We start from the raw sequence: 26,128 nt of genomic DNA on the forward strand, positions 1-26,128 counted from the left end.
GTTCTTTTTTTCATCTATAAAATGAAAGCACCCATCGGTTTCAATCATGATAAAAGTGGCCGACAGGCTTGTTTGTTTCAAATGCCATTCCTATTGCCCGAGCCTATTGATTTTACCACAAATATCTGACCAATGGCCATATTTTTAAAGGAATTGCCTGCTTTCTTTCCAACTGCGAAGCATGCGTAGCTATATGTGTCATGTTATATTCCTAATCATGAAGAGGACCTAAAGTGGAGCAAACAGCCGTTATCTAACAAAAAAAAGCAAAACAGTTTAATTACAAATAAATAAATAAAAATAATAAATGAAAGAACTGTTGAGAAAAAATAAAACAAAAAAACAAATAAGATTTTATGTCATCTGTGCTGTTTATTGGGCGACAGATTCTTTTTTTCCGTTGAACCCTCCAGCTAACGATCACTCGCGACAAAGAATACGGTCCACACTTTTCTCCTTCTCTACTACGTTGCCACGCGGCTCACACCCGGGTGCGGAATTTTACTGCTTTAAAGGAGTAAAATATGAATTCTTACTATAGCGAAAAACATACATAAATAAATATTTCAGAACATTCAGCCTTGCGTGTATGACGATCGCACCAGTTGGGTTGGTTTGCATGAGTCTGGCTTCCTTTTTTTTTGTTGTATTTTAATTAACTAAAATAAAAGTATACATAAATCCCCACACCCCCGCACGGGGGGTGTGTACTTGTGTGTGCCACGTTATCCACGTTGATCCTAGTGCCCTTTTTGCAAAGGAGACACGGACACTCTGCTAATGATGAGTGCTTTTTTAATCGGCAACGGATAAGTGAACGAGAATCATAACAAATTCCAACGCACGATGTAGATATCATACCCGCACGGTGATGTTGGTGCTGCTGTTTGAAGCATTTTGTGTTTCTTTGCTTTACTGTTACTTTTACGTTTTTGATGCTAACCGCCGTAACTATTATTGTTAGGCTTGCCTGCACTCACTTCATCTATTGTATTTAAATAGACCTACTAAAACTAGCACAAACTTCATAAATAACCAAGCGAATTCTTGCTTGCCCTACTTTCTCCGATTTTTTTGGGCATGTTGTGTTTGTATGTGATCTTGCTTTCTAATATCTTAGAATTGTCCAGCCGGTCGACAAAACCAATCGAGTCGTAGGTCCCTGTGTGTGTGTGTGTACATGGTGTGTTTAGCGCCGCGCTGTCGTTATCATGTTGATTTCCATCGCGTGATTGGTAGGAAAACTCGTCACAAACTCGTGTCCCATTGTCGATTTCATGTTTTGGTGCCGTCCGCGTATGCTATGTAGTAATATCCACAGAAAAAAAAAATGATTTCCACGACATTAGCAGCGTCCAATGTCGTCGTATCATGTGGCACCTATGCGGTTACCAATTTACAAGGCCATGGCGTCATCCAGGAGATTTTTCAGTTCCTTCAGGTGCTGAGCCTTGGAACCGGTGGCGGTAGAGGCACCGCAAGGACGTCCAACGTAGCTGTGTTTGGAGGGTAGGGTCGTCAAAATCGTGTCGATGAGAAAGAAAGGTAAATAAAAATAAATATTTCATATTGCTAAGACACAAGCTGCTCGCGACAAATTATGTCGATTCATCTCTAGTGGTAAAAATTAGCAACAACACGTTGTTCAATCGTCGATAGGTTGTTAATTGTTCATACAAAACACAAAAAATGACGAAGGGAGAGTGGGGTGGTTGGTGAGGGATTATTTCAATTTGGACAACTGTTTATGAGAGGAAGATGGAAGACTTGTTTTTTACATAAACGTTTGTACGGAAAACTTAACAGTGAGTAAAGTTGAAGTGTACATTGACGGCAATACAACAACATAATGAGTAGAGATAATTTGGTTTTCTACTTAAATACACATCTAGCAGAAAGGCAAGCAAAAAACGGAGAAGCATGCTCAAACAGGAGAGCATCCGACATTGATTAATGGGTCTGGAAGCCTAGGTAATGGAACAATTTATGAAAAGCATGCACAAACTGTGAGTTAATATTAAACCGAACCCAAGTAAAACCAACTTAAGATTAGAAAAGTCAACAGCTAACAAATTGTACGTCATGAAACAAGAAACAAGTAGCAAACCTATGCATTACCCATACAAAAAAGAAACTAATAAAGTTTAAATAAAAATAAATATGCGAAAATATAAAGAACGAAAAAGAACTTGATTAAAATATAAATAAACATAGAATAGTTGACATGAGGAAATAATAAGGAGCCAATTTCAAATAATAAAAAAATGCACTTTTTTTATCGAATTGCACAAAACAATGAGTATCTCAATCAGAATGACGAAAATTTTTACCAAAATAAAGAAAAAAAAAGGAAAAACGTATCTAATTGAGTACGGCAAAACATAAAAAAGGCGACAACAGTGCGCAGCATTCAGCATTGCAAGAGCAAATACAAGAAGCAAAAACAAACATCCCTTATCTGGCCATTTGATATCGTAAAGTAAAGAAAAAAGTATACAAATTTAATGCAAAACTATTTTGAACTTCATTACACTTGCTGTTTGTAGTGTAGAAGCGAGAAAAAAGTAACAATTACGAAAAGTAATGATAATACAAAAAAAACATATTCAAATGCGTCTTTCTTATATCGAGTGAGAGATATTATGTGGAGCTCGCATTAAAGCAACGATATCAAATGGTGGCATCGAATGAACAAGGGATGAAATTACAAATACTTTAAATGGTTAGCCTAATGGTGTTGCTGCGCACCATCAACGAATAACAATGTGGCAAACTGCAAATAGCAAGCACGAAGAAATGAACGTAGCTGCTGGCTGCGACTTCTGCTTTTGCATCCAATATACATAATTACTATGAAGTTGTTGGGCAGTAGTACGAGCATAAATACGAGAGAGAGAGTTGCAATTTGTGTATTGTTTTGTTTTCAATCGGCCCCTCACCTAAGTGGTCGCGATGAGATTCGCACTTTGCGACCCTTGCTGGCCGCGGAACCGCTCGTCGGAGAGTTAAAGGTACCCTGCGGGATATTGAATCCTTGGCCGGTTTTCTGCTGCACAAGCTTTTCTTCTTGCACGCTGTCAATACGGGCATGAGGGTTGTTGTTATGAATATTGGCACTTTCGCTACTACTAACGTTAGTGAGGGTGGTGGTGGAGGTGGTGGTGGTGGGCGTGGATGACGGAGATGAAGATGAAGGGGGAAGGTGACTTTGCATTGTGGGTGTGGGTGTAGCAGCGTTTGCGGTACTAGCATTGGCGGAAGAAAGTTTGCTGCTGTTGCTGCTGCTGCTGCTACTACTGCTGAACCCAAAGATACGACTAAACCACGACCCACCGTCCCCGGGCACCTTGGCCCCGGTGGACGGGGAGGTAGTGGTCGTGGAAGCGGCGGAAACGGGATTGGGTTTGCCATCGGAATGCCCTGAAGCCGCATCGGACTGCTGTCGGTTATCGCTGCCAACGACGGCGTCGATGCTGGCGGCGGCAGTTGGCCGGTTTTTGGGTTTGTATGCTTCAAACACATCTTTGTAACCTTCATTTGTTCCGTCTGCGCCCTCGACGCTGCAAAATGGAGAACGAGAGGGAGGGCCTCGTGTTGGTCGATTGGTTGTTGTTGTGGAACGTTTCATTTCGTTAAAGCGAATTACTTCCGGAACGTGAGTTTTTTTTGTTGTTGTTCGTGAATGGAAATGGTAAGGAAAGTAGTAGTAGTGGAGGTTATGCTTAAAAAGGTGAACTTTACGGTGGATCTAGTTTAGCTTGAAAGCAAAAAAGAAATAATCATCTTCTCCTACCGACTACGACGACGGTCCTACTTTTGCTGAAACAAACGATATTGCAATTTCCTGGTAAAACACATAAATGCTATATCGAGATTTAAATATTTAAGGACGAACACAAAAGGTACCGAAAAGTAAAACATAATCCAACTCATTATGTGTCAATTCAAACTAGGTAAAACAACATACAAAAACCAACCTAAAACCAACAGAAACGGGCCACTAACTATGGGGGGAATCATAGCTAGGATGGTAAAAAGGAGGATAAACAACTTATGCACTCGATGTGTAGTCCACTCAGTTATTAAAATCAAACAACAGAAAAACACGATTAAACAAATTAAAATTATACTCTCAACACAACGATAAGGTGTAACTGAGGGAATCAAACGATGAAGGATACAAAGAAAATGTCATTGAAGCAGAGACACAGTTCCGGTGGAAGAGTGGGGGGTGGTGGCAGAATAAAATTTAATTTCCTTCCTTCAAGCTACCTTCTTCACTGAATTCATTAATTTTGGTGTAAATTTTCACTGAGCCGTGTATCTTTTCCGAAACAGAAAGGATTTCGTTTGTTGCGAAATTCCCCTAGTACTACAATTTGTGCACTTCCGCAACCCGCCGGAACAAATGTTGATGAGCCAAATGTGTCCGCCTATATTCCAATTGTAACCAATGTGTGTGGGCGTGTGTGTTTTTGTGCATTAAACCGAAACCGTACCGATCTACAAAATGCGAAACACTACTACAGGCGATAAGACAAAGTGACAGAGAGAGAGAAAGACGGGGGGAAAAAGTAGAGAAAAGGGATTCAAGGGCGAAAAAGGATGAAAGTGAACTACGGCACAGCAAAAGTAGAAAGGTAAAGTGTGGTGGCATAAGTGCATAAGAAGGTAAAGGTGAAGACTTATGGGGTGCGCTTCTCTAGTGGGAAAAAAAGTATAGTGAGTGTATATTATTAGAAAAGAGAGAGAGAAAGGAAAAAGTGGCACAGCATTTTCAACTAGAGGGATGCAGCATAAGGATGTCGCAATGTCTTTTATACTTATTTTTTGGGAAGTTGAGTTGCGTTTTAATGGAGAGTAAGGAGGGCCTAAAACATTTAAATATTGTATGAATTGTGTACCGGAATGTCGTACATGTTTGGGGGGGAATAGGATTGTATTGTGCTGTGTGTTTATTATAAACTTGAAATGTGCGTGTTTAAATGTCAGTGGATGCCAATTGTAAGTGTATTATGTATGTTTTCCCACACTTTACTAAACCGAATATTGCTTCTCCATATGCACAAATTTGTGAGGTTTCTTCACCAGAGAGAAAGGATGACTTTAAAAGTCCAAATGTTGCCATATGTTGTATTCTACAGTAGAGTCCCATAGTGAAAGGGATCAACAAGGTCCGTATCCAAACCGTAGGAAAATTGTGTGAGTTGTGTTTGTGTACAAGAGGAATTGGGAGCTCATCAGGGATGATCGGATAGATGGATGGAGAGAGAGATGGATGGATGGACAACGAACACAAAAACAGAACCATTCTTTGGTTCACACTACGGGGAGAAGGGGTTACATTCCGCGGCTCACCTGAAGTCACGCGTCGAGTTGATCGCGGTATCAAAGCGCGGCTGCACGTACGTCCAGCAGCCCTGATTCTTGTGTTCTTCCTGGGCCCACACGAGTTCCGCGTTCGGGTATTTGGCGCATTCGGCCTTCACCAGATCGTACGGGAAGGGTGAGATCTACGGCGGAGACAAGAGATTGGAAAATTAACGCTAGCTGTCCCGGGGTACGTGACCTAGTTGTAAATTGCCGCCTTGCCTGTTCGACGCGGCTGATTGCAATGCTGGTATCCAACTTGCGGTCACGGCGAGCCTTCAGCAGGTCGTAGTACACACGACCCGTGCAGAAGATAACTCGCTTGACCTGGTTCGGATTTTCCGCGGTCAGCGCATCGGGAATCAAACTGAAACGGGAAAACAATAGATTATAGTAAAAGAAATCAAAATCTTTATCCGCCTTCGCTACGAAAACTTACCGCTGGAATTCGGTACCATCAGTCATCTCACTGAAGTTGCTTCGGCATTCCGGATGACGCAGCAGCGACTTGGGCGTGAGGACGATCAACGGCTTGCGGAACGGCAGAGCGATCTGGCGACGGAGCAGATGGAAGTAGTTACCCGGGGTCGAACAGTTGGCCACGATCCAGTTGATGTCGTGCAGCTGGCGGATAGCGAACTCGTCCGACTCTGGCGGGAAGTAGTCGGGATCGTCCGAGCACATCTGCAGGAACCGCTCAACGCGGGCCGACGAGTGCTCCGGGCCCATACCCTCCATACCGTGCGGCAGCAGCATTACCAGTCCACTCTGGCGCACCCATTTGGCCTGGCCGGACGACACGAACTGATCGATAATGCACTGCGCGGTGTTGTTGAAGTCGCCGAACTGGGCCTCCCAGCAGACGAGCGCGTTCGGGTTGGTCATCGAGTAGCCGAGCTCGAAGCCGAGCACACCGAACTCCGACAGCGAGCTGTTGCACACGGTGTACGGAGCCTGGTCGGGGTACAGGTGGCACAGTGGCCGGTAGGTCGCCTTGTCCACCGTCTGATGGTGCAGCACGTGATGTCGATGCGAGAACGTACCACGCTCGACATCCTGTCCGGACAGACGCACGTGAATACCTTCCTTCAGCAGCGAACCGAACGCCATCGCTTCGGCAAGCGCCCAATCGATGGTCTTGTTTTCCAGCATCTCCTTACGAGCCGCCAGCACACGCAGCAAACCCTTGTGGATGACAAATTCTGCCGCGTTTGGCGGTGGCGACGAGAACCGATTACCAATGTGCACGAGAGTCTCCTCGATCACACCGGTCGGGGCGACCTTCAGTGGGTCCTTGCCCTCGAAGAATCCGGACCACGGCGAATCGATCCAGTCCTTGTACTTGATGTGCGTTTCCGTCTTCGCCTGCTCGAACGCCTCCTCGCAGATCTTCTCGTACTTGTCCTTGACGCTCTTCACCTCCTCGGCCGTTACAACACCCTCGGTGATCAGCTGATTGGCGTAGATATCGAGCGCGGGCTTGGTGCCGCGGATCTTCTTGTACATCAGCGGCTGCGTGAACATGGGCTCGTCAATTTCGTTGTGTCCATTGCGCCGGTAGCTCACAATGTCGATGATAACGTCCTTGTGGAAGGTCGCACGCCACTCGGCGGCAACCTTGCACACGTGCATCACGGCCTCCGGATCGTCGCCGTTCACGTGGAAGATGGGTGCGTTGACGACGCGTGCCACATCCGTGCAGTAGGGCGAGGAGCGCGAATGACGCGGATCGGTAGTGAAGCCGATCTGGTTGTTTACCACAATATGCACCGTACCGTGGGTCGTGTAGTCCGGCAGATCGGACAAGTGCATCGTCTCGAACACCACACCCTGGCCGCAGAAGGCAGCATCACCGTGCAACAGGATCGACATCACCTTCTTGCCCTCACCGTCACCGCGGTAGAACTGCTCAGCGCGAGTCTTACCCTGGACCACCGGATCGACCGCCTCCAGATGGGACGGATTGGCCACGACGGCCAGGCGGATGTTTTTGTTCGTCACACGGTTCAGACGCTCGATGTACGTTCCCAGATGGTACTTTACATCACCGGAGCCCTGACGGAAACGGATTCAAAACCACCTGATTAGAACCCTCAAGCATTACGTTTGCGGTGGTGCGCGGTACTTACGTCATCGGCAGCCTCCAATCCGGCAAACTGGGTAAAGATCTGATGCAGCGGCTTACGGCACACGTTGGCCAGGACGTTCAATCGACCACGATGCGGCATGCCCATGATGATCGATTCCACTCCGAGCCGCGTCGACACGTCGATCACCTCCTTCATGGCGGGAATCATGATTTCGCAACCCTCCAGACCGAAGCGCTTCTCGGAGGAGAACTTCTTCGCCAGGAACGCCTCGAAACCGGTGGCACGGGTCAGACGGGCCAGGATGAGTCGCTTCTCCTCGTTCGTGTAGCTCATGATGTTCGGCGTCTCGAAACGCTCACGGATCCAGTTGCACTGCTCGAGCGAGTTGATGAACATGAACTCGACGCCGATTTTGCTGCAGTAGGCCTTCTCCAACCGGCCAAGGATTTCGCGCAGGGGCAGGAACTTTTCCTTGCCACCGATGAACGTCGTGCTCGGCAGCTTGAAGACGCGCTCCATGTCGGCTTCCTCTGTTGTTGTTGTAGTTGTTGGTTTGGGCAGTCAATAAAGGGACAAACGAAAAATTAGTGAATGACGAGAGCAATAGTTTTCTCTGCGGGAACACCTAATAATACCACGCACCATTAAAATGCCAAACAACGCAACGTCTAATTAAAACAATCCCTCCCTTAGAATTTAAAGAGCGATTTATAATTCATTTTGTTGCATTGTTTGGCAAAGTTTAGCATTCCTAACATAATTTGTCTCCTACTCATCTACAATGATTGATGCAAATAAAGTTTTGCTCGCACAGAGGTTTAGAAAAAAAAAAGACCAGAACAGTATATGAAGCAACTTGTTGCCGTATGGGGAAACATTACTTGAAATGCATATCATTAGTTGTACCTACGGCTCAAGAAGGAATGTCTTAAATGTAAGCATTAATGTAAAAATATAGGATTGAAATTCGGATAGCATTTATAGAAATTATACAGATCTATGTTCCGATGCACTACGGTATCACTATGCTAAAGTAATAGTGTAGAGATTTTGTGCACCACGCCTTCTGGCTAATGACCAATCATTTCCGAGGGATTAAAGGTGGCAATCTTATTTTACATTCCCAAGCAATGCAAGAATCGGATTATGGAAGGAAGTGTAATACAAGAAAATGCAAGGCGCCAAACAAAACGAATCACTAGTAGTACGCTCGGCAACGTCCTTTGTTGGCGTCTGTAGCTGTTTGTTGTTAGTGTGTATTGTTTAGGAGCGAAGAAAGCACATAGCAATAATATACAGATGGAAAGCCAGTACCAATGTGTTTGGCACCTTCGTAGATATAGGGAAAATTGTAAGAAAGAAATGGGAGGAAAGAGAAAGAAAGCATACATAAATAGACAACGAAAAAAGAAAGAACTCAAACATGTAACTGAAAGGATTGACAAAAACGAACGTAAAGAAATGGATAGTTTCTATACAACGACGAAAAAGCGCTGTAGCGTGATAGAAAATATCAAAAAACGGGGACGAGAAGGACTTTCCCCCGTTTCCCCGTTTCCCCGTTCGCCATGATCGCTTTCTCTTACTCATCTTCGTCAGCAGTACACGATCTTCATCGCTTATACACTCCAAAATCCATTGGTGCACTGTTTTTTTTTTGGTTTGGTTGGAAAAATGGAGTGTGCAAAATAAAAACAGACTCTCAAGAGATGGAGAGATGTGAGAAAAAATGTGGACACGAATGGAAATGAGTACAACGAATCGAAAGAAAAGAGAAAAATCAGAGAAAAAACATAATTGAGACATCTGGCCGGCAAAAACTTGTTGGAGTTGTGTATATCAAGCAAATATCGGTTGGTAGGGACTGGTTTGGTTGGTTGGAGCGAATTTAAGGACGTGCAGAATGAAAGCGTTTCCTTTTGCAAAGAAGGGGAAGGAACCGATTCATCGAACATGCTTCAATGAACATGAGCTACGATGGGAATCGAATCAAACGATTCTTAATTTCCGAAAGGAGGTGTCCGTACCATGAAGGAATTCTTCTACAAGTACCAAACATGTCGCAAGAACGTTCCAAAATGATAATTACAGAAGTTTCAAGAACAGAAGAGGAAAACCATGGAGGAAATGCAAGATGGCCCGCGATCGATGGGAGATGTTGTTGGTGGAGGTAGTAGGAAGTTGGTGGTTGGTTGGGTGGTGGTGGTGGTGGCATCAGTTCGCTTACTGTACTACGACACTAAGTAACGCTTTCCCGCGTCCGACCCGATACTCACCGAAACGGTAGGACGAGTACAGCAACTCCGGTGGAGTTTTATCGTCCAGGTCTGCACTATTGATGCCGAGCGGGTCAAGGCGGGCCACATTATGCCCTCTGATCTGTACATTTGTAATTACAAACACGGAAACACATTTCCCACACACGTACACACCCCCACACCCATACCCACAAACACGCACACACACACACGTGAATTCATTCGGTGGTATCGCAAGGATACGTGACGTAGTGCCCGAGATTTAAATTTCGTGTGCGAATGTAGTGTGCCGTGCCAATCAATGCACAATCAAAGCAGCCACAGATGAACACAATTTAGTTTACATTAACATGTTTAATAAGGTGGTTGCAGAAAGATTTTTTTAAATTAAAAACGAGTGTTAATTTGTGTGGCATTTGCGTTGATAGTTAACGGGCACATTTTCGAGGTTTGCGGGCGTGGCGGATTGCATTGTATTGATCGAGTTCAATAATTAGTGCCACAAAACGTCACCAAAATCGGAGAAGAGAAAAAAAAGGATGGATGAGAGAAAGAAAGGCAGAACATCAGTTTCGGTTTAAAATTACGGAACATTAGTTTTGTGGTCGGATGGTGGACAATGGATTGAAACTTAAAACAGCAACTTCATTTTGGTGGTGTTGGAGATGGGCGGACGAATGGAAAGAGAATGTTTTACAACGCACAGGGAGAGGGACACAACACAAACGCAAAGCGGCCATAAGCAGGTTTGGTTGGGTACACACAGGACAGTATCTACACAAGAACACAGGACAAGAGGACAACACACTCGGCACAAAAAACATGGGTAATTTATAGCGGGTTTTGCATACACGACGTACCATAAACGTACCACACAAGAGAGGGATCTTTTTCAGACCAACTTTTATGCACGCCAGAATCTATTTTCCATCAGCTTTATGTTAAATGCTCTCCATAAGATTTCCAATTAAATTAAGCCAATATTTGCATGCAAAAAAAGTTGTCCCTACTATCGTGAGTATACTCTTTAACATATCACACCACACACCATGTTAGTTGGCCGTCGATTGGTCAATCGGAACAGCGAAGTTCTCTAATAAAAGAATATACAGTTTGTTTATATACCCCTAAGCTTACGTAAAGAATGCCATTGTTTTGTTTTTAAATTAGATTCCTAATAACCAGAGAATTACTCCCACGTTGGCTTCACCGAAGCCCAATTTAGAGTTAAAGCCCTCTTTGAGTCATCCGAATCTCATTCACAGGCGAGATAATAAAATTAAAGCTATCCAGGGAGCTGATTCTAACTTATCCACTATATATGCGCCCTGAGAGTATTAGGGTCGAAGTTAAGTTAGAGATACTATAGTAAGTATTAGCAGAGTAGAAAAAAAAGGTAGTAGTAAGGCGTATCAATTTACCAAAGTTCATGTAAGTGCGGGTAACTTTTTCGTTCGCTCGAAGATTCGCTCGTTCCGGGTGGATTTCGGCATTAAGAATGCCCAGCGGATCGATATCCGACACCAGGTGCCCACGGGACTGCAGGATGAATGTTTAATGATTGTTTATGTTGGTATTTTTAACGTTCCATCGATTGTGAATCAGTGAATTAAAAATATAAATAGATGATATTTTAGTGTTTTCCTTTCGTTTTTTTCCGATTAATTGTTGAGTGATAGCAAAAGGCGAAAGTTTTCCAGTACTTGATGCAAACTGTTATAACCAATCTACAGGCAGGGACGGCTGATGGAAGGATTTTGACTCGACGATGGAATAGATATCATAATGATTAAGGATACTGTTGTTGCCCTTTGCCAACTTGCAATACATCTGTTATGTTCCAAAGAACAAGCTCGCAATAACCTACGAACATTCTCGTTGAAGGACAATCCATTTTAATATTGGACACCGCGTCGAAATAGCTAACAGAGGACTAACCATATAGAAGCCCGTGTTTATCGTGGGAGAATATAATTAAAACATTTACCACAATCATGCAGAGCTATGGACCATTTAAGATCGATTGTAGGGAATCGAATGAACAAAAATACAAAAACCAAATAGATATAAATGCGACCGCTGATCTAAGTTAACTAGTAAAAATTACAGAATAACAATTTATGTTGGAAACTGCTGCTTTTAAAAAAACCAAAATACTAAATGTAAAGTATATCAAACAATTAGTGATTACGCTTCAGAAAAGCCACAGAAAAAAGTAAGCTAAAACCAGGAAACTAATTTTAAAACAAGAGCGGTCGTTAACTGTTACATTTCTTCTCCAATAAAGGGAGGAAGGACGAACACACGGGTTTGGGAGCATTGGGCTACTGGTAACTCAACGGATAAGGAATAGGACATTTAAACTCTAGCACAACGAATCGTTGTACATAATCAAACGTTTAAGGCGCCGCGGACAAGATCAAAAAGGACAAACGAGGGGACAAATTTAATACGGCGGACGATCGATAAAAGACTGAGTGGCTAAAGGACGAGAGGGGCCGCGATTACGAATAGTTGAGAGACAGGAAAGGACGGTGAGCGAATGATTCGGGCTACGGCGGGACACACCGTAAGAAGAACGTTACCTGGTAGCTACGAATGATAGCTTGCACGGCAAGATGATCATCGATTAGCTTGTCGTCGATACGGCCACCGACGGCGGCGCCAGCGCCAGCCACGGCCGGCAGCGAGCTGCCCAGGTACTGTGCTGCGGGAACATGATTCTTCGGCACGGGGGCAAGGCTCGGAGGCGCTGCGTACGAGTTGTTTCGGAAGTACGCATCCCAGGACTAAAATGGAAGCGCACACAGGAGTGTCAATAAACAACAAGATGAGAACAAATTGAAAGGTTGGACGATTTCTTACCGCATGCACGGAAGCTGGATCCCGCAGCCAGGAATTGTACATATCGTCAATGTAGTTCGACGAAGAGCCATTAAGGAATGGCTCGGCTGCGGTAGAGTTGTACAGCTTCACCGAAGAGGCAGCCATCAGTTCCGTGGTCAGCTGGAGCGGGAAAATGGGAAAGAAAACGCTTTAGATTACTTCCGCACACCTAAAATCAATCCCAGGCATCATACCTTCGAAGCTGGCTTCTTCAGCAAAAAGGAACCAAAGTTCTGCTGACCCTTCGGGTTCACTAAGTGGAGAGCTGTTCTTGCGCGATGCATTTTGGTGCTTGTTGTTGGTGTCCTTGTTACTTAGACTGCGTATGAGATGGTCCAAAAAGGTTCAAACGACGGATTCGGAGGGACCCGTTGCGCAGAATATAGGCTGACGTCGGTGGACGACGAGTTTTTGGATCAGATTCTACCGTGCGAAAGGAACGAGACAAACGATTTTAGACAACGGGAGCGCAGGCGTTAAAGATTAGACAACAGCTTTTGGATTGCGTTTTTAAGTACAGCCTACTGTGAATCGTCGGACTGCTTATCCCGCGTACGTGGTGGTGAGAGTTGTGATACAGTTCCTTGCGGTGACGTTTACTTCCTTATCAAATGTAACAATTTCTTCCCACCGTCATCATCGTACTCTTATCAACATCTCTTTTCTCCCTAGCTTTACCGAAACTGACGAAATATTGTGCCACTACTGATGCTAGCACTGCGCATGTTAATTCTCCTAACTGATGGTGGGTTGATTACTAAATACGAACCATTTGAACGGTAAACTGTTGACAAAACCCGTCATTGATCCAATACGCATCGCTTGAACTTTGAATCCCATTGATCCCATTTCGAAGACATCAATGTAGCAACACAAAGGCATTGGAAGCGATCTCTACTCATTTGTTCAATATTTTTGTGTTTAAAAATTTGGTCCTATTTCTGCATACTCGTTTTACATAACAGTTCACAAAATGGACGATTGTTGCTCTGCGTTACGAGTTAGTTTGCTCGTGGGGAACAAAACTCATTGCGGCTATTTATATTCAAGGATCGTGTTGAACTCAGCCAAGACGGCATCGGCAACGGTTAGTGGTTAGTGATCGTTTATGAGAGACGCTAGTAGAAAACATGTTATAAAGCGTAGCGAAAAGATGAAAAATCATATTTTGCATGCTATTCTCGATAATTTTTTTGTTCTTTAAGGTATTTTCATGTGTTTTTGTTAAGTCATATTTTGACTAGAAATTTCTCGAAACTCAACTACAACAACCCCCTTTTTACGCTAATATACTCTTATCATGCACGTTTTAACTTTCCCCAGCAACGCTGACTATCGGTTTGTGTTTGAAACTGAATTTGTTTCGGTTAACGCAATTTGTAAAGAATGATTTCAACCGTACTTTCCAAACAAACGTTTTTGCAGTATAAACGTTTAAAAGGCTTTTTATTAAATCAGCGTACAATTAATTAATAACAAAAAAAGGTTCAGAAACGAAACAAAATTTAAAAACAAATGTGTTCGTCACAATACGACCCAAACGTGAGAAACCGTTCATACGGGCAGGCTAATGTAGCTAGGTTTACGAGTAACTTAAAGAGGGAGGCAGATTTTACGAGCATCAATAAACCAACAAACTCGTATTTTGATCCATTGCAGCGGAGACATTCGGAGAAATCTAACTTTTTTTCGTTGCGTGCTTAAACAATTAAACTGCATGCTTGATAAGATAGTGGATACATGATTGGAATCTTAACTTTTTATAGCTTTAAAACCATTCCGATGGAATTTGTAAACAGTTGTTGTCAATGAAGTACATAATTAAAAGTTTGAATAAATCAAGACTTTGTGGTCTTGCCGATTCGAAGGAGTGTTCCTTCGTTAACAAACAACCTTGGTAAAGTCGTTGATTAACGCACGAAACAATTTGTTGCATCGTTTCGATCACACGCCAGATGTGCTCGTTTAACGAATTTTGGTGCTAGAATTTAAACAGCACCGCGTATGGTACGAAAATTATGCAGTAGTCTCGGGCAAGGACACTCCCTCGAATATTTTTTCCCGTCGGTCCGTTATGTGGCGGTGCAATCACGACACTTGAACACATTCGCGAAGAAGCATAGCTATAAATAAAATCCCATCTATCCATCGTCGTTGGCAGAAAACGTGACGGTGGAACCGGGACGCTGGTCAGCAACTGGCTCCCGTTTTCCCTGTATGTACACACCTCACCCCAATTCGCCGTATCGAGGATGGTGTTTTATCGCGTGTGTCGCAGTAAAATTTGCCTAACCCGTAGAGGACAGGGGTTCGTCAGAACATCGACCTGCGCGGCGGGTCCGTTAGACTATCGCGCTCGACCTTGACATTGCATCACGCGGTTTCGTTTGCCTGCCGACATCCTGATACTGTTATCGATTTTTCATTTCTGATGAATTATGTCTGACGATTTCGACACGCCATAAAGCAGTTGTTGGGCAAACGTGTGCCGGATGTTCATCAATTTTCCTAGACAACTTCAACCGGTCTAAAAGCTTGCTTGCATTGTTCTACAATTAAAAGAATGATAGATGGTTTTATCGTTCAAAACTATAATATAACTTTGGTATAGGCACACTGCACACGATTTTCCAAAGACAATTCCGAACATATAGGACTAATTTTCCGTGGACATAAACTGTGTGGTTGGCTAACGAATATGTAAAATCGAGTTTATGATGAATAAACATCACGTGCGAACCTAAATGAAAATGTCACGATCCCAAGTTATACTCTAAACGTTTTCTGAGTTCCAAGAGAATGTGACCAGCCTTGCCACATGCAGATAATTATCATCTTTTCGCGCTGAACAATCTTTCCTTGAGGACGCATCCGGGGACATCCGGTAGTGGTCGTTATTGCGTCTTATTTGAAAGAGCTTGATTGTAGATTAGAGCGCGGATAATTTATCTTGTCTATCTTAGATAATGGTTTTTTGATCAGCGAAAAACAAAATAACCGATTATTCGAGGAATTTCCCAAAACATTATTTTACAGATCGATGATAGTTAAGAATGAAAATCTTGAGGATAGAAAAATCCCAACCGTCGCGTCACTATCAAGTTTATCGCTCTCGTTGTTTAAGGGGCCATGACATCATACCTGGCCACGGCGCCGGTCAGATGACGCACCCGTTGTTGGAACGTCTCATTGCTGTACCTGTGTGTGAGTGTTAATGTGGTGTTCGCAAATGCGTCACCGGATCTGCGCGCGCGCGCATTGCGGAGGCGCGCATTCGCTAATCAGCGAAGCACGTGATTCACCACTTCTCGCCAGCGTGCTTGTGTTTGAGCCACTCACTTTGAATGTGGGATCAGCATAAATGATAGGGGATGGCTGCTGGCGCGTTATCATGTTTTTGGTTCGTTTTCTGCCAACTACGCGAAAAGTTTTGAAGAAAGCACATCAGCAAGACATGTAAACCGGTTCGGGTTGGATTTTAGTCTTCTTTGATCAGGTTTTTTGCTTGTTGTCTTCCTAAACGGGTAGCTCAAAAGGAGGTGGAAAAACACAGCAATAAACCCAGCAGCACGTAATTTCCACGCGGAATCGTATCGTTATTCTGTTCATTGACTCATTGGCGAATTTTTCGAGGAGCCGGTCTTTCATCTAACCGGTTTTTGTGAAGCAAACACCAATGCAAAAAAAAATTGGTTTTGGTCGACCAGGTATTTGGCAATGAATCGATCTTTCTTCCTTCCGTTTACCACCGCAACCAACTAATTTCCTCTCCCATTTCGATTTGCGTCCAAATCAGGTTTTGGTTCGCGTTTGGCCTTGTCCTCATAAACTTTTGGCGAACACTAAACATGAAGGGGTTTTTTTTTTACTTGCGGCAAACCAGGCCCGAACATGAATTCTTCACCATTTGCACGTGAGAGGACCGACCTTCGTTGTTTGGGGTGGTGACGATGCTAGCCCGATCTTTTAAAGTTTGGCAAATAGCCAAGGCGTAGAAAATGAAACAGATCATTCTCTCGATCGGACAACAAGCGGTTGGCAACAAGTAGGCTGGGTTGTTAAGACAATCCTAATGGGCAGTAGAAACTGCCTACTAGGATCTTATACCTTCAACCATCGTTGATATTTAAAGGTTTGCCAAAATAAATCGAAAATAAGCACACCCTGTGTTTGATAACGCACCGATGTCGGTGGGTTTCAGGTTTTTCATCCATCTTATCATCGCTGATACCTTCAAAGCAGTGATAATAAACAGTCGTTAAAAGGGGAGGGTTTGCAAAGTTTATCTTTAATCAGATGGTTGATGCTTTTCTCCATCGCTCGACAACAGGATTTTAAGAACGGAAGACATCTGTGGCAACAAGGTGCAGGTGATGGTAAACACACGTCAGAGATAAAATGAATGACGAAGCTGACGCACATCGACTAGCTTTAGGCCTTTTCCCATCTAACTCCACCCTTCCCCACGGAATGGGGGGAATCTTCGAACGGGATGGAACAGGAGGTTTTGCATAACTTTGTGCAAAAAAATAAAAAATAATAATAAACAACACGATCACTCACACCAAAACAATAACAACAGTCTTGCATATCCCTGCGCCACACTGAATACACTGTAAATCGTCCGTGCAGGGAGCCAGATGGACTTAGAAATGATTGAAATTTTCCTCTCAACCACACACAAAAAACCACCGACCATTGTACACCTCCCTGGCTCATTTACCAATTCTATTTTTGATTATTTAAACGACCAACCAACAAAAACAACACCAAATGGACCAGAGAGAGAGAAAATGCCGAACACTCGGAACGGATGTTCGTGATCTTCCTCCCTTCGTGGAAACTCATCACGAGAGTTTTCGCTTTCGTTACATCTTCACCGGTGAAAATTTTGCTCATTACCTAAGAGGTCAAGATCACACTGGTTTGACCGTTAATCAGCCCTTGAAAAGGGGGAAAAAATATGTTCATAGCCGTTACTTCACGATCGCAGCAAAATGATCATTCTATTACTTTCGATGAAAATGGCACAATTATAGAGGCACTGATCGCGACTAGATCTCCGTTACCACCGGAGCGACGAACCACGTCTGGCCATATGGCGTAAGCAAAAATCACCGTTATGTAACACGTGAAAATCTAGCCGTAAACGACCAAATAGATCTCTTGCCACGTGTGTTCATTCAACCTGGACCACTTTCATAACAAAACATTCGAACGCAGCATGGATTCATTCGTTGGGGAGTTCGTTCCCGTAATGTTGCGGACGAAATTCTCTATTGAAGAAATTCGTAAAACTATGCAGCAGCTTCTGGAACATGATATTGTATCAGGGATGTTTCCAAGTAGAAAATGTTCACCTGATAGACACTTGTTACCGCACTAACCCAAATTTAACGGCAAAAGTGCTTACACAAAACCGAACGTACCTCGCCTGCCAGCAATACCGACACGAGGCTGATTTTCTACTGGTCGCGAACTTTCAGAATGTTCGCGCAACGACTGCTCGCGAGCGACTGTTGAATCGCGGTCGCTTGACCACGAGACGGACAGACAGATAGCCGGGCAAACCGGCCAAGAGTCACGATCAAACCAACACATCGAATGCAGGAAAGCGCGTGTCGGATGAGGGGGATTGCTTCCCGCGCCCGGCCAGCTAGATAGAGAGCCGGGAGGCCACCGAACCTAAGGGGTGGAAACCGCAGTCTGAACACACCTCCACCGTGACGCCATGCAATCGATGGCCGGGCCGTTAGAAAAAAATACTAAACCTCATAAAACAATAAAATGAGTCTTCGTTTTGGAAAACCGTTTCCGTTACATTGACTTTTCTAGTCGATTCTCTCCATTGTAGACGGCGGCGTGTTCCAAAATGTAAATTCCCGTAGGAATTGCGAAACATGACAACCGTATGCCAAGGGCGTATGATCGCGAAAAGGGATCGTAACTAAGTGAATATTGAGATAGGGAACCTAAGGGTAATACCCACTATGAGGTAGTGTGATTTTTCAGATGTTATATGCGAAATCGCCAATAGATGTTATAGCTCTACGTTGAACAAAACGTCCAACATGCACGATTGAATTGAAATCTTCGAGTAAGTTTTTTTGTTCTCCTTTGGACAATCTTACAGCCAACTTTTTACTATCAACTATAGCTGTTAAAACGTTATTTTACTGAAAGTGATCCATAACACTACTATACAAATACCCTGGGAACATTACCTTCATATAATATCACACAAAAACCCCGCAATTTCTTAAATTGGATGCGTAATGCCCCACTAAACCCTACTATATAACATACTAATAATAGATTGCCTTGCTACTAATGCGGGTGGTGGTGATACTGTTGCAATTTGTACCACGTGCCGTCTCAGTTCAGCTGATAATTTTCACTGCTACGGCATGCAATGTTGACCCTTTTGAATACGTATGATGTTTGGGTTTCTTTTATTTCCAAAAACGAAACCTATCATGCTGGAACATGCGAAAGAATTATGATGAAAAGTAGCATGTCCAAACCAGCTAGAACCATCGGTACAAATCAAATCCAATAGGTCAGTACTTGTTTGCATTGCTTATAGGGCACCATAACCATTCGACTCCAAGTAGGCGTTTGGGGGGAGAAAAAATGCTCAATGTACAATAAAAGGTTCTCGTGAGAAAGTGTGTCACGGGCGGAACCGCCACTTGAAGGACAATTACCAATTCCAGTGCATGGATGATGATGTACCTTGTCCGGGCTCGTTGGCCATAAAGGAACGCTGCCTGCAAGTGGCGTACACAACCAGACACTTAGAAGAAGATGGACGTTACGTGCAATCCTCTTATCACCTGCGCTGTCACAAACCACGGAACCAAATGGCGCAACAAATGCGGCCACAAACAAAACGGTGGCTCGAGCTGCTTACCACTATCAAACATAACATCACAATCTCGCATTCTGCTCCATAAGGTGCTTTGTAACTGCGTATTTCTCCGGTCATATTCGCCCGTCGGCTTTTCCGCGCCTGATGAACCAGTGTTCCGTCCGCCACGGAAGGTGATAATGGGCTTCGTGTGACACTTGCCACTGAAGTCAGCTCGTCACACGACACGACCACGGATTGCAATTATCGTCTTTTTGTTATGTGTCTTTTTTTCACTAGTGCCCTATCGGTCTTCCGTGAAGATCGACAATCCTTACAAAATTAACACCCTCTCGTGCCAACGACACTTGCAAAGGGGGTGTCATTACAATTACGATTATACTACTTGAACCGGTTACGACCGGACAGGCAGAACAGAGTCCGGTGTCTTGTCTGCACCAGTTATGTTGTGATAGGAGATGAAGGGCATTCATTAAACAACTGAGCCCTGTGGGCTCGGTGCTCCCCCTCTTCCATCATTTTCGACTTATCAGCTGGTTTCGTTATTTTCCTTTCCCGTCTCTCATCCGCCAAGCAGAAGTCAAGCATCTTTTAACGTGTGGAGGCTCGTCTAGGCGCCCGGAGATATTGCCTGACTTTTGACCTCATTAAATGACGAACGGGGCGATCGAAAATCCGATAGTTTGCTGTTAGACCGTAGAGTAAAGCGGTACCCTTAGTACATTATTTCGAGTCTTCGCCGCGGAAATCTATCTGAAACATAATGTAATATTATTTTTTATATAATAACTGCAATCAACCACGTTGCAAAAACATTGGGTGTGTTTTTCCAATGACAAGTATGTGGACCGTATCCGGCCATTTGCTGTACATTGTTGATGCAGCAAATATTTGCTAGACGAGCACAATCTTACAACAGGACAATACTATCTGGTTTTCCACTCTTCTAGTCCAGCCTCTTCTCCCGCATGAGGCAGTGAAAGGTGGCACCCTTTCCTTTCCTACCACAGACGGTATGCTTTTTCCTATCTTCAATGCGTTGCGCTGCCACGACTCCCAACTGTGTTTCGTCAGCCGGTGAAATGCAATTGATTGCACCACACTTTTACGCCCACCTGGGATTCACAGTATAGGAAAAAAGATGCACTTCCGCTTTTATTGACTGCTGGTATCACATTTAGAGCACATTTTGCAACACCTTTGCACACGGGATAGTTCGGCGCGGCCAAGGACACATGGTTTTTCTGCAGCCAATCCTTTGCCGTCTATCTTTTCCATTACATAATGTGCTCCTATTTACCCGCGCCCAGAACTGTAATTTCTTGAAAACGTACATTCGCACACACCACGCACGGGGAATCCAGCCGTAATGAACAATACTTTGCTAATTCGAGATGGAAATTAGAAACTAAAAAACCGAAAAAGGAACCTTTTTATACCTCACAGCGAAAAGCACGAAAATGCGTCTGCGACTGTTTGACAAACGCGTCGGGCGATTAGTGATGACAGATCGTTAGAGGGTTACCCCACGAACACACTATAACGTACCATCCCTCATTTTTTGGCATGATCGGCTGTCAAACGTGTTTTTTCGATGCACTTTTGACAGAAAAAGGAACTTTTAGCAATTCTATGTGCCAAAACATGTCGATAGTTTGCTGAAATGGAGTCAATGGGTACAAATTTGTTTTTTCCTTCCGGAACTTTAATACCCACCACTAGTAGACTGTCAACGGAGCTGTCATGTGCCGTGGCGCAAAATATTTACCTTTTGACCAAGGTTCATTGAATAAAGCCTCTACGACCAAAATGTCTCAATTTGAAATAATGGTTGAAATAGCCGTTGATAACTTTTTAGTCCTTGAATCGATTTTCACAATTATAAACTGAAATTACCGTCTTTCTGAGAACAATTGAGCTTAACTTAACTACAAATTTCATATCCATTCACCGTTAAATTAGAAGGATGTGTCAAACGAAGGGGACATTTAATTTGAAATAGGTTAGTGGCAGTGGAATAATTTTGAATCTTACTATATCATCGGTCGTGAGAAAAAACTGGTTTTTGGAAACGGTTTCCGAAAGATTAGCTAGTAACTTATAACGATAAAGCTCGTCATGCCCTCAAGAGATTTCCTTATATTCCGCGTTCCTTTTCCATAAATATCTTCGATTCCATTCATATCTTCCCTATGGATATGAAAAACCCGTACGACATACTCAGTCTTGTCAACTGCCGCTGGAGAGACCATTTCCATACTAACGAAATCGATTCACCAATCTGAGAAGATGTTGGAAACTTGTTTCCCCCTAACATGCCGACATATGACTATTTTTGGTATGAAGAAAGTGTGTTTTTCTTTCCTATGCACACGATCGTGCAATCGAATGGTTTGAAACAATGTTCGAAGATGAGGCGAGTTAGTGATTTGTAAATACCTAATTGAAACGTTTTACCAACTGTTCCGATTCCTCACGGGCAGATGAGCATCGCCACTTTGCTGTTACGCCAATGGCCGTTTGAGGCGACCCGCGGCTAATGAACATATGCTTCGACCGACTGCAGCATCCATTCTTGTGCAATCCGCTCGCGAAAACCTTGATGCAGAGATTCGCAGCTACTCCTTTCCAAATTCGACCCAAGATTATCCCTTCCCGTCCCGATGGCGGATAACTTGTTAGTTTTGCATTTGCACCGCTCACTTCACACCAGCCGCCTGTCCCTTCCCCGAGCCACAAAAGGAGAAAGAAAAAGAAAGGAGAAAAACCGTTACTACTTGAGCGGCGCGTGGTGCGTTTCGAATGGCGTGCGCGAATGCGCACAAAATATGTTGGTCGCGCAAGGCCGAAACTACACACACTCACGGCTGGGGAGTTGAAGAGAAATTGTTAACCCCGGTTAGGTATGGTTTGGATCAGGATTCATGCGCCACAAGTGTCCGCGACGCCGTGGCGAAAGGTTGTGCCCGGGGCCCCAAAAACGATCGTATCGTTGGTAGATGCATAGTGGACAAGCTCACGCACGAAAGTGTGTAGTGAAAAGTGTGCAGTGCGCTGTATCGTGCCATTGGCCAGGGGGTGCCTGTTTTTGAGCCGTCGAAGAACGCATAGGAGTATCCGAGTTCAACGCACGATGAAGTGTCACTGCTCCTGGGCCGTCCTGTGGCTGTGGGCTGTCGTAGCCTGCAGCAACCTGCTGATGCTGCACCCGGTCCGAGCCGATGCACCGAAAGTGAGTTCGATGTCTTATTGATTGTTCGGTTTCTTTTTCTCGGCGTTTAATTGTTCGCCAGCGTGGTTGCGTTGGTTATGCAATCGCAATCGAGCCTCCCGGAATGTTCGGCGGTTTGCGCCAAGCACGATCACTTACACAATTCGAGGGCGTAATCGGAGGCAAGTAGGTTCGAAGGTTCAATAAAATTTGGGTGATCGCAATCGATTTATGTTTGTTGCTAACTTATTGTTCAGTGTTTAGTTAAATTAAAAGGTACGAAATTGATAAAAGCAGCAACACTGCACCCTTTACTAAGCCATGTATTTTTTTAAAATTTTGTTTCATTAGTCATTCATAATTCAACGATCATAATCTGTTTTTAAGCTTGAATAAACATACACTACATATTTTGAACTTGTGTAATAAAATAATGTGCATTCACTTCCAAAACTACCCCCTCATCACAATCTGATAGATTGGAAGTTTTCCAACCCGCGACGATCTTTCCGGTCCCCGAGCATTGCCCCGATTTCGTAACATGTGATCGGCAATTTTCAAAGTCAGCCCATGCCGGTCTGCCCAACCGTGCCGTGCCACAAGGTCTTACGTCTTCTTACGACAGAAACACCACGTTTGTGGCGCATCGCATCAAGGCATATCATCTTTGAGGAGGAAGAAAGATACAGTAGATCTTTGCCATTGCCTTGTCAGAAGGCACGCACCAGACCACGGTGGGAGTTTCGCTGGCGATCCATTTTGTTCCACCTTTACGTCCAACATGTTTAGCCGAAGACTAAACGCAACCTTGCCAGGGGTGAGGGTCCCTTACCAAAAGTATAACCTTTACTTTAGTACGTAAGTCACGCAGAGTCTCCGAGATGGGTGAAAGGTGTGGCTTTGGGATCACAAAGCTGTTCACCTTGACCGGCGATTGGATGATAGCAAAATGAGGGTAATTTTTAGAGACAATTTTGGGGGATTTTTATTTTTTTATTACTTTTTAATTTAAGCTTAGATTTTACAATTTCGCTTAGGCAATTATTTTTGAGTTTAATTTAAATCCCTTCTTGCCCAATAATATTTGATTAGTTTGGCAACATTAATAGATTGACAAAGTATTCAAAAGTCATATGATTCAATACTACTTACTTCTTGCGGTAAGTCAATGCATACGCTCCAAACATTACATAATTCACAGGGTTCGCATTTTTGGGCGATTTGGGTTGAAGAACTGGCAATAAGGTTCCCACCACCAAAGTAAGACCTTAAGGCACGGAGGCGCAAACGACATATTTGCATCATACGACAATAATGGAAGACGAGTTTGCTTCCCGACTCCTCCGCTAGGCAACGAAAGGCAACGGAAGGTAGCATAATGCGTGCGGAAGCCACCGCAACCGACTGCTTGGTACTGAACCGTTGCCGTTGTTCGTCATTGTCGAAAAAAGGGACTGCCGGGAAACGGGTTGGGAACACGGAAAAACGTGTTTCTGTGTAGCTGACTGGAACCCGACGGACATACGAAATTGAAATGGATGTTCATGCACACGACGGTTTCTCCGGTTTCTCCATGCGTTGGCTTTGCGACGCGAACCGGTAGCGATTACAGGCAGGTTTAAACGCCGATCTTGGGTGCCATAATGTACCCGCAGCCGTGTCACTTCTTTCGGATCTGCTTCGGACTGCTCACTGGTTTTCTCCCTATTATCTGCAAGCCATCTTGTTTTGTATTGCCCCTTTATGGACTAGGTTTACAAGATGATTACGGAGTAATCACAAGTAGAAACATTTTCACTAACTTTGGTTTACTTGCTTCCCTTCCAGAAGCGCTGTCTCAGCAAACCTACCGTGTCGAAGAAAGTGGACATGGTCATTCACCAGTGCCAGGAGGAGATCAAGTCCGACCTGATCGAGGATGCGCTGAAGATCTACACGGCCGAACACGGCCAGTGGCACGATCGCCGGAAGCGCAGTCCGGACGATGGAACGCTGGACTTTTCCCACCCGACGATCGTATCGCACGAGGACAAGTGGATTGCCGGTGTAAGTTCTCTGATGGAAAAATGGCCGCCACCATAGGAGTACGTTTTTGTATAAATTTATTTCACCCATTTTACGCAGTGTCTGATGCAGTGCGTTTATCGTAAAAATAATGCCATCGACAAGAACGGGTGGCCAACGCTGGATGGGTTGGTCAATCTGTACACGGACGGTGTTAACGAGCATGGCTACTTCATGGCCACCCTGCGCGGTGTCGACCGGTGTCTGAAGGGAACGTCGAAGAAATACCAAATCAAACGGAACGATGCTGCAGGTGAGTGTGCAATCATTTGATTGTCTATTTTAGGAATCGATTTTCATTTCTACTATTTCTTTTTAGAAAACTTTGAGCAGTGTGAAGTCGCCTTCGACGTATTCGATTGCATTTCGGACATGATCACCGACTATTGCAGTGGTGGAATGCAGGATCATAAATAGTTCAGTGAACCGTTTTAATCTAAGCAAAAACAAACTCGCTAGAGTTTATCGTAATGCCCGAAATTGATTTTGAATCCAAATGTAAATTTTAGGAGTGTAAACCTTAAGTTAAGCAGGGCATTACATAGAAATGTGATTTTTGTTAATAAACTGGAGAGATAATTTAATTTAAATTTCGTTCCATCCGAGGATTGCTAATTATAATTTTTCACATATAAACCAGATACACATAATAAATTGTATTACGTTGTACAATTTTATGGGAAAGAAAGTTAAAAAACTTAAATGACTGCAAGCAATTTTGTCCAAACTTTACTTGTTAAGAAAATCCAGTTTTATTTCTGGAAACCCATTGCGGAAACTTGCGAGATGTATGAAAACAATAAAAAATTAAGGCAATTAAACAACAACTACGGTGGGTTTTCCGCACTTTTGTTGTTTTCATCGCACTGTCCCACTGGTCGTAACTAGCGTAAACGTATTTAAATTAAGGGTTAAGTTCAACGATCGTGAAATATGTAAACTAACCGGCGGGTCGGTTTCCAAACAATGGTCAATAAGACACCCATCTCAACGCTCTTAACGAGCCGCCAAACCTAGGCCAAAAATGCCAAAAGGTTGACTGGTTTGTGTTCTACGTCCACGCAAATTATTCGATGCGGAACTTATTAAGGGACGAGCATGATTCGCATTCGCATTAACACTGAAGAACACGATGGTGGATTCATCTTCTTCGTTTGCTTTATGAATCAGAATTGGTTAACTACCTGGAAGTTTTCTCTGAAGAACAGTGGTTATATGGTTTTGTTTCGTTCCAAAACTAAGGTTAAAAAAGTAGATTTTCTGTGAAACTTTTAGGTTAGAGTGTTCTGCCGCCTCAGACCTTCCCAGAGCAATCCGTGACAACGGAAACAAAGCGGAACACTTTTACGGCTGTTGGGCTTCCTCTAGAGATTTTCCG

The 26,128-nt window shown here is 43.8% G+C and overlaps 2 protein-coding genes across 2 annotated transcripts; one reads left to right on the forward strand and one right to left on the reverse strand.

Annotated features, from left to right (window-relative positions):
• Positions 1-358: 358 nt before the first annotated feature.
• Positions 359-20,953, reverse strand: LOC131281454 (2-oxoglutarate dehydrogenase complex component E1-like). Its single transcript, XM_058310785.1, has 10 exons — positions 20,905-20,953; positions 12,799-13,027; positions 12,584-12,724; positions 12,304-12,507; positions 9,737-9,839; positions 7,500-7,990; positions 5,810-7,425; positions 5,593-5,737; positions 5,359-5,513; positions 359-1,496 (listed from the first exon to the last, which is right to left on the reverse strand). Exons 2-10 carry the CDS (start codon positions 12,886-12,888, stop codon positions 1,397-1,399), a joined length of 3,045 nt encoding a protein of 1,014 aa, XP_058166768.1. The 5' UTR covers positions 12,889-13,027; positions 20,905-20,953; the 3' UTR covers positions 359-1,396.
• A 1,655-nt stretch (positions 20,954-22,608) lies between these two features.
• LOC131294646 (general odorant-binding protein 70) lies at positions 22,609-25,167 on the forward strand. The gene is made up of 4 exons (XM_058322691.1): positions 22,609-22,707; positions 24,514-24,732; positions 24,811-25,003; positions 25,070-25,167. The coding sequence occupies exons 1-4, from the start codon at positions 22,609-22,611 to the stop codon at positions 25,165-25,167; spliced, it is 609 nt and encodes a 202-aa protein (XP_058178674.1).
• The last annotated feature ends 961 nt before the right edge of the window (positions 25,168-26,128 follow it).

This window comes from Anopheles ziemanni, chromosome 2 (assembly GCF_943734765.1).
Source record: "Anopheles ziemanni chromosome 2, idAnoZiCoDA_A2_x.2, whole genome shotgun sequence".
Lineage (NCBI taxonomy): Eukaryota > Metazoa > Arthropoda > Insecta > Diptera > Culicidae > Anopheles > Anopheles ziemanni.